Here is a 12066-nt window from a genome sequence, read left to right on the forward strand (position 1 = left end):
TATTTCGTCTAAAATGTTGCTGATAAAGTGTATTTGCAAGCTGGCATGATGTTTTATTATATGGAAGTAATTCTTAGGCTTTTAGAAATAGAAAACAAATACTCTGATGACAAGTTAAGGTCCAGAATGAAAATTTTAGCAGAAAAATAAACTTTTTGTTTCTTTGAAAATGATGGTTCTGAACCTGTGAACTTGAATACAGGCTAAATCATGCATTAATTTGCATATTGAATTCATTGTGTAGTGTTCACACAACATAATCTACTACACATTCACTTACAGACTAGTTAGAATTGCTCCAATAGTTCAAAACAGAGTGATATTCTGTAGCAAATTGTATGTTGCGGATATAACTATTTAAAGTATTTATCAGATTTTTAACCCTCTGAAGCAGTTATGCTAACACCTTGACAATACTAAAGAGTTACATTTGTAAGTACCATGCATTTCCTTGCTTTTTTAAATTTTTTGTGTCCTCTAGGGTCGTTCTTCTATTAGAAATATTAGAAAGTTTTAATATTATTGTTGATTCTTCTTTTGTTCTTTTCAAAGAAAAACATGTAATAACTGAAATCAAACCAGACCAAATCTTTTGGTTTTATATTGATTTAGTCTCGAATATTCCTTAAATTTTGGCAACAGAAAAAGACACTCCAAAATTTTAAATAAATGATGTAAATGTTCTATGGTTCTACCCTGATAGAAAAAAAGTTATGTCTGCAACATAGCATTATTACCCATTTAATCCTTTCTATTGAAAAAGTTGAGTGGCTTTTCAAGGAAAAATCATATTTACTAATTATGAAGGTGTACAACAGTTAATGTCAAGCTCAAAATGTAACTTTTAAAATTAGATTATAACAAAAAATGATATATGATTAGATTCTATTTTACAGATAAATCTTCAATTTTAAGGAAATCATAGTTACAAAGACCTTTCAAGACAACAAAGTAATAAAAGCCAAATAATTACTCAGTTTAATGTTTATTGCTGATTTTAAAGTAAATTTTGACAAAAAGTTATGTCCGCAACCAACAAGGTTTCGTTTTCTAATTTTTTATTGATCAACTGAAATATAGCAAACTTTTGTTTTTTTTGAAAGCTTATAATGAGTCCTTCAAATCTAGAATGAAGTTACCTGATCATAGCCAGTTTTCTTTTCATGAAGTCAAACTTTATGGGAATATTTTTTAGTATTTTAGATTTTCTTCTGGAAAAAGTGTCAGAATTTGAAAAATATGTCATACTGGACTGTAAAAATTGCTTTTCGATGCAGCTTAATATATTAGCCATGGACTGAAATCTAAGACAAGTATTAGATCTATGCATTTTATTTTTTATTTTTTTATTTTATATCAAATGAAAACTACAAAGAGTTTTTTGCAAAATTTGTTTGATTATAACCAGTTATAACTAGTCTAGGTCGTATTTCTGAACCAAGCCAGTTTGATTAAGCCCTGATATTTATGCTTTCTGAAAATTGAAGTCGTTAATAAAAAGATTATCCAGGAATAAAAGTGAAATTCAAAACTTTATTTTTTCCAAATTTGTTCGCCTATTTGGGTGACATTACCAGATTCATGCTCATAACTCAAATTTTAAATCTCTATTCTAAAAGACTTCTGGGTTCAAGTAAAAAACACAAATTTTACTGCAATAGCTTTTTTTTTACTTAGAACTCTCTATTCTTAAGTTTTCTCAAAAGGCAACGAGAGATCTATCAAGAGTAAGTCATATTGTTGCAAGTAAGTCTCTGTGTGATTCTAATAAGCACCACCTTTAGATGCAGTGCTCTTTAGTTAACTTTCAAGGAAAAAATGTAATAAATATTATGGGGATGCTAAGGAAAATAGTTAATCTAGGAGTTTCATTTTTATTTATTTATTTACAGTAATATATTTCCCAGGTCTATCGACCTTATCCATTTTCGGCGGAGACGACGCTTTTCTTTGATGGTAGTTCTGTAGAAATCGCAAATTCCCTCTTTCTTTTATAAGAGTTTTCTTCTTTTGTGCATGGTACGTATTGGTTTCTAAGGTCAAGAAGTTTATCTCGTAACATATTCCAGCACTCATCAACATGTGTGTCGTCTGTCCTGCTAATGAAATCAGTAACCCATTCAGAATTTTCAAGATCTCCTTTCATCGCTTCGTAATTTGCTTTATTATAATTGTATTTGACACCTACAGCCTCAGTTTCAAAATAACATTCAAATGTGAATGAGAGAACACTATTATCGCTTTTATTACCTCGTAGTTTTCTGCTTTCACTATAATCTAAGGTGCTTCTGCTGAATGTGTCAATTAGTCAATTAGTCAATTTCCACATTTTCTGGGCCTGTGATTTCAATAATCTTTGTAAAGTAACAGACAGAGATTTTGTATTTATAATGATGTTTTTTCTTAAGAGAATAAATTATTTCGTAACTAACTTGTGATATTCCAAGCAATTTTATTTTACCTGAAAATTAGACGTGTTATGGGATAGCTTTTTATGGTATAGCTTTCAAACATTCTGAATGACCACTTAGAATTTACCAAAGTTTGTTACATGTCTGGCTGATAAAACCATAGGATTTTTTCACTCAGCGGGACAAAAATTAGAGTACAATTCTCCACTGGGGACGAATTTTTGGCTAATTTTCCCTGTGGGAAGGGGTCCTAGTGTGTCTGCAAGAAGGAGGTATAAATCCCATACAATTTTAACATTCTTATTAGATTGAGCAAGGATTTCTTGAAAGAGGGTGTCAAATTTACTATTTAGGTGACATTGAAGTCTTTTAAGTTTTAGAGTTCTTGTTCTTTTACAAATTCTTGGTAAACCACTCTTTTGAAGAAGTATTTTTAACACCTGATTTCTTGCTGTATTAATGTAGTTTAACACCTTAATGATTTTAGATACAATAATGACACTGAACAATCAAAAGGTTACAGACTCTAATAATGACATACAGACACCTTTGACTGTTAAAGTTTATAAGAAACGATGGCTCATATTGTTAATATTCTCTATAAACTCGATGGCCAATGCAATTTTGTTCACATGTATTACTGCTATTAACAAAATTGTTTGCAAGTATTACCACATCTCACCTGAGTTGACTGACTGGGCCGGAAATATTTTTGACGTAGTTTACATCCTGATTGCCCTCCCATCAGCTTACTGCATGGACAATTTTGGAATCAAAACACTTTTTTAATAATTGGATCCAGTTTAAATGGAGTTTGTGTGTGTCTTCATCTAGCTGGTACAACACAGCAAGGGATTTGGTTTGTTTTGGTGGGTCAACTTGCCGCTGGCTTTTCAGTAACAGCAGCTCTTCAAATTCCAACACAATTATCAATGGTATGGTTTCCAGAACATGAGTATGCAAAAGCTACAAGTATATCATTGGGATTTAATGTTTTGGGATTGGCAATTGGTTTTTTGCAGCCTTCCATTATGGTTCCGGATAGTGAAAATATGAATGAAATTTATGATGGATTATTGAAAGTGAATATCTCACACGTTGCTCTCTTAGCAGTTTGTTTGATTTCAGCTTATTTATTTTTCGATGAAAAACCTCCATTGCCACCCTCGTATGCCAAAGCTGTTCGTGATAGTTCAAGCATTAATGGAGATGCTGGTTCGCCTGGCTTCAAAGAATCCTTGAAAACGCTTTTCACAAACAAAAATGTTATGTTACTTTGTTGTGCTTATGGCGTACAATTTGGTATTTACAATCTCTTTCTCACATGCCTTGACGAAATGACAAATCACTTAACAAGTTCTAAAAATATTGGCTGGTTAGGCTTCTCAGGCAACATTGCAAGTATAATTGGAATTCTTGGCTTTGCTTCTATTGTTGACAAATACAAATGTTACAAGAAAATGATGTTTTTCCTCTTTTTTATGCAGATTCTTTGCTGGATAGCATTTAGTTCTGTGATATTGTATTGGAAAACAACATTAGCATTGTTTGTATCTTACATCGTGCTGTGTCTTTTCGGTGTCCCCTTCTTGTCAATTGGCTTATCTTATTCCGCTGAACTAACTTACCCAATATCAGAAGGACTTTCAAGTGCTATTTGTTTGGTGTTTGGAAATACCTTTGGTTTTATTATGATAATTACACTGGGCAAGTTGATCGATAATAATCATGCATTTTTGATGTGTGCAATTGTTGCTGGATTTTATGTTATTGGATTTCTCTTATGTTTTTTCATCAAAGAAGATTTGAAAAAAATGAATATCGAATCAGAACAACCTGATCCTGTTATCATTGGGGCTGAAAATACTTAAATTGAATCTGTTTATAATTCTGTTCAATCAAATAGAGTCTTTTTTTGTTGTAGTAATGTCAGTTTAAAATGTGTTCAATCTAGGAAAGAATAATGGAACTTGTCAGAGAATGCGTTTAACTAATTATCTCCTTCAAAAGTTGTTCTTTTTTTCCATCAGTTTTTAAATTCAAAGAACATTCAACTTATTTAGCAAGATTTGATTTGATTTCAAGTTCTGTGTATTATTTTATTAATTTGTGGCCTTTATTAGTTGTAAACACGAGAAGAAACTTTGCCCAGTTTTTATAAGTGAAATCATGATAAATAACCCATTGCAACCATCAATGGTTGATTTTAGTATTTTGGGTCTTTTTTTAATTCAATGTTAATGGACAAAATCCTACAGCACACTTGAAGATGCCCTTATTTTTGCTCCGTAATTTTATTTTTATTTGCATTCATAATCCTACCTTCCAAATTATTGGATCATGTGTATTTTCAAGTTCGCTGCTTCAAACTGAAATTATGTAAGGGTTATTTTTTTAATTTAAACAGATTTTTGTCAATTTTGCTATGTTTTTTACTGTTGTAAAAATTTTGGGCAGGTTACTTTATTTTGATGTAAATAACATCCATTCGTTTTGTTATGTAATTTAGATATGCATTGATGCACCTTTTTTATTTTCATCATACATTCACGCATTCACATTTTTAGCAACATTCGATACACTATCGTTCAAGTAAACCTATTTTATAACGCATTTTATCACATTTATTAAATTATGTTTTATAATTATTTCTTGGATTCTTTATTTTGATTAAAATTTTTGTATTGTATTTTTTTAAATTGAATTCTCAATATATATTAAATTGTCTCTACTGATCTTTTTCCTTTGTCCTTTTTTTACGAGGTTGGATTTAAATTAATCATCTTAATATTTAAGCACGGTGGTATGGTGCTAACAATTTTAAATCAGTAGCTACAAATTTCTTTCCAATGTTTCTGAAAGTTTTTCCCTAAGTAACTGTAATAAAGATTAAATTCTTCAAAGAACAAGTAAATTCAAACATATTAATAACATATGTGTCTTCAAATCTTAAGGAACATCAATGAATTAATCCCTCTTTTGCTCGGGTCCAATCATTCAACGCTGAGGGTTATTTTCCTTTAATTTTTGACTCATTCCAATCATTCTTATACAAAAATTCCATACCCTTTAAAAATACACATTCCAAGCTTAATTTGATTATTCCCACTTTTGTTTAGATAATGGAAGAAAACAAAAGAATCACATCTTCTGGTGAAAATATTCAGAAACCTTTAAAAGTGAAAGTTTACAAGAAACGATGGATCATACTGTTCATATTTGCAATAAATTCTTTGGCAAACGCTCTATTATTTGTGTCAACCACATCCATCAACAGTATTATCTGCAGATATTACAATATTTCACCATCGCTGACAGATTGGTCTGGGAATAGCTTTGCTGTTGTGTTTGTGTTGATTGCATTACCTTCTGCTTACTGTATGGATTCATTTGGTGTAAGGACTTTGGTACTGATAGGCTCAAGCTTAAATGCCATCTGTGTTTGTTTACATCTGGCAGGTACAGCTAGAGAAAATGGCATATGGTATGTGTTGAGTGGTCAATTCATTGCTGGCTTTTCAGTTGGTGCAATCCTCCAGGTTCCCCCACGTCTTGCTTCAGTTTGGTTCCCAGAACACGAACAAGCTAGAGCTGTAAGCATGGCTACTGGATTCAATGTGTTGGGATTGGCAATTGGTTTTTTACAGTCATCTTACATGGTTCCAGATAGTGAAAATATGGATGAAATTTATGATGGATTATTGAAGATGAATATTTCACATGTTGCTCTCTTAGCAGTGTGTTTGATATCTGCTTATTTATTTTTTGATGAAAAACCTCCATTACCACCCTCGTACGCGAAAGCTGTTCTCGATAGTTCAAGCGTAGATGAACATGTTGATACACCTGGCTTTAAACTTTCCTTAAAAATGCTTTTCACTGACAAAGATTTTATGATTTTGGCGTTTGTTTACGGTATACAGTTTGGATTATATAATATGTTTGTGACTTGCCTCAATGAAATGTCCAGCAATATCACCAGCTCAGCAAACATTGGTTGGCTTGGATTCATCAGTAATGTCATCAGTATTGTGGGAATCTTATCATTTGCTGCTCTGGCCGATAAATACAGATTTTATAAAAAGATAACTCATTTTCTGTTCTTTGTACAAATTCTTTGTTGGGTAGGATTCAGTGCTGCTACTCTTTATTGGAAAACGACAGCCACACTTTTTATCACCTACTGTTTAGTGTCATTCTTCAACGTACCTTTCATAGCTGTTGGTTTGTCATATGCTACAGAGCTTACGTATCCTGTGACTGAAGGGATGTCCAGTGCCATTGTACTAATAATTGGAAATTTGATTGGATCTTCAAGTGTTTTTGCGTTTGGGAAATTGATTGATAATGGATATATGTTTTTGATGTGTAGCATTGTCACTGGAATGTATGTGGTCGCCTTTATCTTGACCTTCTTCATCAAGGAGAATTTAAAGAGATCTGACCAAGAATCGCAACACAACAGTGATTCCATTTATCCAATTTCTAAAGATACTTGATCGTGTCGATTTATTTTTTTCTTCTAGTGATTCTTTAGCATGACACCAATCTTTTCCGATTTTTATCCTTCTCGAAACAGACAAAAGAGGCCTAGAGAATAATTGATCTTTTTTTTTTCCAAAGTGATCTTTTTCCTGACTCCTCATTATAAAGGAAATGATAATTTAGTTTTACATTTAGATACATTGATAATGTTTATCAACTAAGATGAAGCTTATTGGGCTGTTCCATTGAAAGGGAAGGGGGGTTGCGAGCATTTCAAGTCAAAAAAAAAATTATTGAAAATGTGTGGATACCCCCTGGGAAATGGTAATGTTTGCAACAATGCCCTTGGAAAAATTATTTTCATACATTAAAGTGAGAGTGGGAGAACTAAATTCAGTCTTTTAACCCCTTGAAATTTTTCTTACATTACCCTCTGGAAATGTTCGCCCACCCCCTGTATGGATATCAAATGGAATGGCTCAATCTAAGACGCTGTAGAAATCTGTACATTAAAATTCTTACTTTTGATTGTTATATATTTAAAAGAAAGATAATTTTGATGATTTTTGTATGTTTTGATTTCAATATTATTTCTTAATTTAACGACTGTTTTTTAATTGCATTAGAATATTGTTTATTGATCATTGTATTTTTATAAAAAAATTATATTTTTAGAAATTATCTTTAGTCCTTAACATTTAAGATATGAATTATTGACTTTATACTTTGGAAGATCTTCAAATGCTTTTAAGTATCTTTATTCTGTTCGGTACCGTATATTTCAATGGATGTGAATTTTCGAGACTTTTCTTTTTCTTTCCAGAAACAAAGAAAATGAAAAGCTACGAAAAGATACCAACAACGGAAGATGATCAGAAACCTTTAAAAGTGAAAGTTTACAAGAAAAGATGGCTCATACTGTTGATATTCGCAATAAATTCTTTGGCAAACGCTGTTTTGTTTGTATCAATCACATCCATTAATAATATTGCTTGCAGATACTACAATATTTCACCAGCGCTGACAGATTGGGCAGGGAATGGTTTCAACATTGTTTATGTCTTCATAGCACTGCCATCCGCTTATTTCATGGATTCCTTTGGTGTGCGAACCTTGGTTATATTGGGTTCAAGCTTGAATGCCATTGGTGTTTGTTTACATCTGGCTGGTACACCAAGAGAGCATGGTATAGTGTATGTATTGAGTGGTCAACTTATGGCCGGTCTTTCAATGGGAGCCATTCTTCAGGTTCCAGCTCGACTTGCTACAGTTTGGTTCCCAGAGCACGAACAAGCAAAAGCACTGAGTTTAGCCTTTGTATTCAATGTGTCTGGATTGGCTATTGGTTTTTTGCAGCCCTCTTACATGGTTCCAGATAGTGAAAATATGGATGAAATTTACGATGGATTATTGAGGATGAATATCTCACATGTTGTTCTCTTAGCAGTGTGTCTGATATCTGCTTATTTATTTTTCGATGAAAAACCTCCATTGCCACCCTCGTATGCAAAAGCTGTTCTCGATAGTTCAAGCGTTGATGAACATGGTGAGACACCTGGCTTCAAACTATCCTTGAAATTGCTTTTTACTGACAGAAACTTCATGCTTCTAGCCTTGGTATATGGTTTGCAATCTGGTCTGTATAGTATGTTTGTCACCTGTCTCAATGAGATGGCCAACACCATCGTAAGCTCTTCGCAAATCGGTTGGATAGGTTTCTTGGGCAACCTTGTCAGTATCGTTGGCTTAATGTTATTGGCTTCCATAGCTGATAAATACAAATGTTACAAGAAGATCACCACTCGCTTGTTCTTTGTACAAATTCTTTGCTGGATAGCATTTAGTTCTACTATACTGTATTGGAAAACAGCCACGTCACTATTTGTGACGTATTCTTTCTTGTGTTTCTTCAATACCTCTTTTAACGCTGTTGGATTATCTTTTGCTACTGAGGTTTCTTACCCAGTGACGGAAGGAATGTCGACCGCTATTGTTCTTATGATTACCAACACTCTCGGTTTCATCAATATTCTTATTTTTGGAAGGCTTGTCGATGATGGATATGTGTTTTTGATGTGTAGCATTGTTACTGGAATGTATGTGGTGGCTTTCATTTTGACGTTCTTCGTCAACGAGGATTTGAAGAGATCCAAACTTGAAGGTCAACACAATGTCAAACCCCTTCCTCAAGTTTCAAAAGAAGCTTAGTTTAGTTTGAAATTATAATTTGGACTATGGACTATTTGGAATATGATTGTCCTTTAGTATAAATCTTTTTCGGGATATTTTTGTTTAAATTTTATATAATTATTTTGATGCTAAGCATTCTTAGTCGAGTAAATTTCTTGATATATTTGAAATATTTTTAATGACTTTATATTTTGTATGTATAATTTATCAAATTGTATTGGATTTTGTAACTTCAAATTTTTACCTTTTATAAAGGCTAGTCTTCTTGGGAAATTCTGTCAGAATCTTTTTTTAAATGATAATAAATTTGCATTATATTTAAAATATTGTATCTATAACAATGGAATTAACAATATTGAATTTAGTATTTTTGATAAAATTTTAGGATGAGATAACGTATCTTTAATTCAGAAATAGTTATTATCTTACAAGCCAATTTTATGATCTGTTTGAAACATTTACTAAAATTCGTAACTAAGTTTTAGGTTTTAGCTATATACAGCTAAAGAATTTAAAATCAATTTATGGCTGATGTAAAAAGGGTTAACGATAAAGTATCGAATTAATTTTTATAGTATTAGTTTTAAAATTCGGAAATTTTCATTTCTTCATTTTTCTTTTAAGCTTATGTTTGGGAGGAGATTTTATGCATCGATTTTACCTTCATCCATCCTGGCTCTTCAGCCTGTAACACAGATCTCCGTCTCTGTTAACATATTCAATTTCTGTTTTTGTTTTGAACTAATTTTGACAAAACTTTATTGCAATAAAAAGGGCTTTTCAGACTGAAATAGGAATTTGGAATTTGAAATATGTTCCTTTATATTCTCATGAGAATTCTATCAGCACCGATTCTAACCACCGATTCTAACCACCGATTTTCTTCTCGTTTCAGTGAAAAAAACAAAAAAAATAAACAAGAAAAGAATAACAAACGAAATGGATTCTGACGATTCAGAAGAGCCACTCCACAATGTGGTGGAAGGTGAGGATGCGGAGCCGCTTGGTGAAAAACCAATGAAATTGAAAGTCTACAAACAACGCTGGTTCATTTTGTTTATCTTCTCCTGTGTATCCTTTGCTAACGGTGTCCTCTACACGTGTATAGTTTCCATCAACGACATCATCGCCAGATATTACCGAGTGAAAGAAGACCGGGTGGACTGGGCAGGAAATATCTTTCCTTTCATGTACATTTTTATGGCACTACCTTCAGCTTACATGATGACGTCATTAGGACTACGAACTCTCGTCATCATTGGTTCTAGCTTAAACGCGATTGGTACATGTTTACATTTCGCTGGTGTTTTCGGGAATGGTTATCGCTTCATCATGGGCGGACAAGTGGCGGCCGCCCTCTCTTTTCCTACCATCTTACAAGTTCCCGTCCGCCTTTCAACAGTATGGTTCCCGGAGTATGAACACGCTAAAGCTACCAGTATTGCTATGGTGGCTAACGTTTTCGGTCTGGGCATCGGTTTTCTACAGCCATCCTACATGGTGCCCGATGTGGAAACCAAAGAGGATATTTATGCCGGTTTATACGACTTGTACCTCACACATTTGATATTCTTGATCGTCTGTTTGGGTTTGGTTTATTCATTTTTCAAAGAGAAGCCGCCCTTACCGCCCTCTTTTGCAGCGGCTGTCAGCAAGTTTCGAACGGAGGATGATGACAGTGTAGAGAAAGAAGGGGAATCACCCACCATGATCCAATCTATCAAAGTGCTGACCGTCAACAAGAATTTCCTGATCCTTACTCAAGCTTACGCTTTGTATTTTGGGTTATATCTTTTCTACGTGACATGTTTAAATGACATGGTCAGTCACTTAGTGGAAGAAATTTATATCGGATGGATGGGCTTTTCTGCAGATGTGGCAGCCATCATTGGCATTCTGGTTTGTAGTGTCATCATTGATAAATTCCAAGCTTACCAGATCTGTTCATTGGTTTTGACATTTGGTGTTCTGGTTTCGTGGACGTTATTCGCTCTATCGGTGGTCCGTTGGAAATCCACTATCGCGTTATTTGTGACTTATGCAATGGTTTCCTTGTTTGGCGCACCTTTCTTCGTTGTTGGGATCGAGTATACTGCGGAAGTCACTTATCCCATATCTGAAGGACTATCCAGTGCTATTATCTTGTTGCTAGGTAACTTATATGGGTTTCTTATGGTACTCTTTTTTGGCTCATGGATTGAGAAGGGACATTTGGGATTCGCGACGTATTTTGTAATCGGTGTATATGCGGTTTGTTTCATTTTGGTCTGCTTCTTACGGCAAACGTTAAACCGTCACGACGCCGAGAGACATCATAAGAGACCTCAAACTACCAACGGAGAAGAAAACGATCCTCTTCTTATCTAGAAAGGTTGAGACTTTACATTTACGCCTTTTCTTATCAAAGGTTGACTTTGAAATTTCATTTTCAAATTAATATATTTTTATAACAATAATTTTGATATGCAGACGTCGCCTAAAGTAAATTTATTGCATACTTTTTACATTTTTTTCGATTAGCATCACGTTTGTAAGCGCACATGGCCTACCCGTACATATATCATGCTAATTATTCAATATAATGCTAACTGATCCGCTATGTAAAGGACTTTTCATGCCAAGCATGAAATTTTTATTACTTGTTATAATTTTATAAAACCGACAGCTTTTTTACTCAATTTTTGGTACGTTATGACTAGGTTATATTTTTCTTGGCTCGTAAAAAGCTGAAACTAAATATAGTTATTTCTAGACTTAATCTCGATAGGCTTGCTCTTTGACTAGTTCCTTTGAGGAGCATTCGAAATATATTTTGAAATGCATTTCAACAGAATTTTTCTCGTTTTCGGAGAATTCCCTTTTTCTCGATAAGCCAAACAGAGAAAAAGAGTTTTTTGGACTGAAAGGAAAATAATCAAGTCCTGTTCTTCTGTATGAAGTGAAAAATGTAAACAAACGAGCGAACATGAAAAGTTGTAAG

General features: G+C 33.4%; 3 protein-coding genes and 1 pseudogene across 3 annotated transcripts; all 4 read left to right on the plus strand.

Annotated features, from left to right (window-relative positions):
• Positions 1 to 2577: 2577 nt before the first annotated feature.
• LOC136800162 (heme transporter FLVCR2-like) lies at positions 2578 to 4409 on the plus strand (annotated as a pseudogene).
• A 1087-nt stretch (positions 4410 to 5496) lies between these two features.
• On the plus strand, positions 5497 to 7287 carry LOC136800165 (uncharacterized MFS-type transporter C09D4.1-like). Its single transcript, XM_067056778.1, has one exon. The coding sequence runs from the start codon at positions 5534 to 5536 to the stop codon at positions 6908 to 6910; it is 1377 nt and encodes a 458-aa protein (XP_066912879.1). The 5' UTR covers positions 5497 to 5533; the 3' UTR covers positions 6911 to 7287.
• Positions 7288 to 7637: 350 nt separating this feature from the next.
• Positions 7638 to 9410, plus strand: LOC136800163 (heme transporter FLVCR2-like). The gene has a single exon (XM_067056777.1). It carries the CDS (start codon positions 7638 to 7640, stop codon positions 9102 to 9104), a length of 1467 nt encoding a protein of 488 aa, XP_066912878.1. The 3' UTR covers positions 9105 to 9410.
• A 579-nt stretch (positions 9411 to 9989) lies between these two features.
• LOC136800166 (heme transporter FLVCR2-like) lies at positions 9990 to 11844 on the plus strand. Its single transcript, XM_067056779.1, has one exon. The coding sequence runs from the start codon at positions 10026 to 10028 to the stop codon at positions 11451 to 11453; it is 1428 nt and encodes a 475-aa protein (XP_066912880.1). The 5' UTR covers positions 9990 to 10025; the 3' UTR covers positions 11454 to 11844.
• Positions 11845 to 12066: the final 222 nt, after the last annotated feature.

The sequence above is a fragment of the Clytia hemisphaerica genome, unplaced genomic scaffold, assembly GCF_902728285.1.
Source record: "Clytia hemisphaerica strain Z4C2 unplaced genomic scaffold, Clytia hemisphaerica genome assembly, whole genome shotgun sequence".
In the NCBI taxonomy this organism is placed as follows: domain Eukaryota; kingdom Metazoa; phylum Cnidaria; class Hydrozoa; order Leptothecata; family Clytiidae; genus Clytia; species Clytia hemisphaerica.